General features: G+C 48.9%; 1 protein-coding gene across 1 annotated transcript in view; it reads left to right on the top strand.

The window, feature by feature from the left end:
- Positions 1-1,582, top strand: part of LOC119585807 (alkaline phosphatase, tissue-nonspecific isozyme-like) — a gene marked incomplete at its 5' end in the record, with an annotated part of 89,217 nt that overhangs the window by 83,989 nt on the left and 3,646 nt on the right. Inside the window, 1 exon segment of the mRNA XM_037934527.1 lies at positions 226-420. Within this exon segment, the coding sequence (XP_037790455.1) occupies positions 226-420 (195 nt within the window).

The raw sequence follows: 1,582 nt of genomic DNA, 5'->3' as shown, positions 1-1,582 counted from the left end.
TCTGTACATCGTTATTTAGTCATTAACATTACATTAACCCTTATAATACTCACTCCTTGCCCCATATATATCTTACTCACCACCCTAAAAATACACGGAAAGTAGAACAATTTAGTGTAGGCGCCCGTGCAGGAATAATGATAACTATTATGTTCTCTTTTGTAACACTAACCTTGTGTAATCTAAAAAAAAAAAATCTTGGAATTATCCCCGCCCCTCCGTTAGCCGGCCGCATAGACCACGCCCACCACCACAACAACGGGCGGAGGGCGCTGGAGGAGATCGGCGCCCTTGACGAGGCTGTGAGAAACGCCCTCAACATCACCCAGCCTTCAGAGACGCTCCTGGTCCTCACGGCTGACCACTCCCATGTGTTTACTTTTGGGGGGGACAACACTCCCCGGGGACACCCTGTCATGGGTATATATTTTTCACTTACCGACGTGTTTTCGCTTCCCCTCGTCAGCTCCCCTTGTCCCCCTCTGATCGATGTGACTAAAAGGCCTTGGTGTCTCTTTCTTCGTGTTCACTAATCTTACTGACTTGTTTCATTAGGAATTTGGTGTCACTTTTTTTCTGGAAGACATTGGCAGCTGTTGGAAGGGGAAATTCATTACTCTTTGTGTCTCTTGCCTTTTATATAGCATGTTTTGTAAATGTTTTTAACCTAGTATTTCATACGCTTACTGTCTCTATGCCGCATGATTTTATGTTATGTGTTGGTGGTGGTGCTTAAGCAAGGTACAGCACGGGAACGTCCCACGCTCGCAGGTAAGAAGGTCAACAATATCCTCCACCATCATCCAGGAACGACCCACGTGAGCAAGGTCAGCTGGCGACGATAACGACCAATAACGACGATAACGGTAAGGCCAGAAGGCACAGCTGATGTACCTGTCTGCCGTACCCTTGCGTGTGTAGGTGTACGGGAGGTGTGAATGAGCGAGTGTTTCACCCACAGCGGGACGTCTCGATCACGCGCACCACTACAACATGGCCGCGCGCGCCCTAGACGAGGTGACCCGCCTGGAGGAGGTGGTGAACGCGGCCCTCAAGCTCACTGACGCCTCCAACACCCTGCTGGTGGTAACCGCCGACCACTCGCACACCATGACTTTCGGCGGCGCTTCGGTTCCCCGCGGCAATCCCGTCCTCGGTGTGTTCCTTCGCTCCCTGTTCCTCACTTGTGTACCTCTTCCTCATTCGTTTCCATTTTCTTTTTTTGTGGTTCCTCCTCATCGCGTTCCTCAACGATGTAGTTCTTCCTCCTTCGTTTTCATGATTATTTACTTCTGGTCCCCCCCCCCCCGTCCTCTTCCTCAATTGTGTAGTTTATTTATTCTTCTAGTTCCCTCGCTCCGTGTTCCTCCATGGTATAACTCTTCCATTTTTTTTTTCTCTCTCTCCCTTCTGTTTTCCGTTTTATCGACCTCTTCCTTCCGTTATCAGGTTCATTCTTTCCTTCACGATGACCCCGGACCTTCGTACTTGGAATCTGTTCTTCTCTTTCTCCTCTCCCTCTCTACGGCTTTCAGGATTAATATTATTTACTACGTCACCTTGTCTCTTTCTGTCCGCATTG

This window comes from Penaeus monodon, chromosome 20 (assembly GCF_015228065.2).
Source record: "Penaeus monodon isolate SGIC_2016 chromosome 20, NSTDA_Pmon_1, whole genome shotgun sequence".
Lineage (NCBI taxonomy): Eukaryota > Metazoa > Arthropoda > Malacostraca > Decapoda > Penaeidae > Penaeus > Penaeus monodon.
Note: the sequence above shows the minus strand (reverse complement) of the source record. Positions and strands in the feature narration are given on the sequence as shown.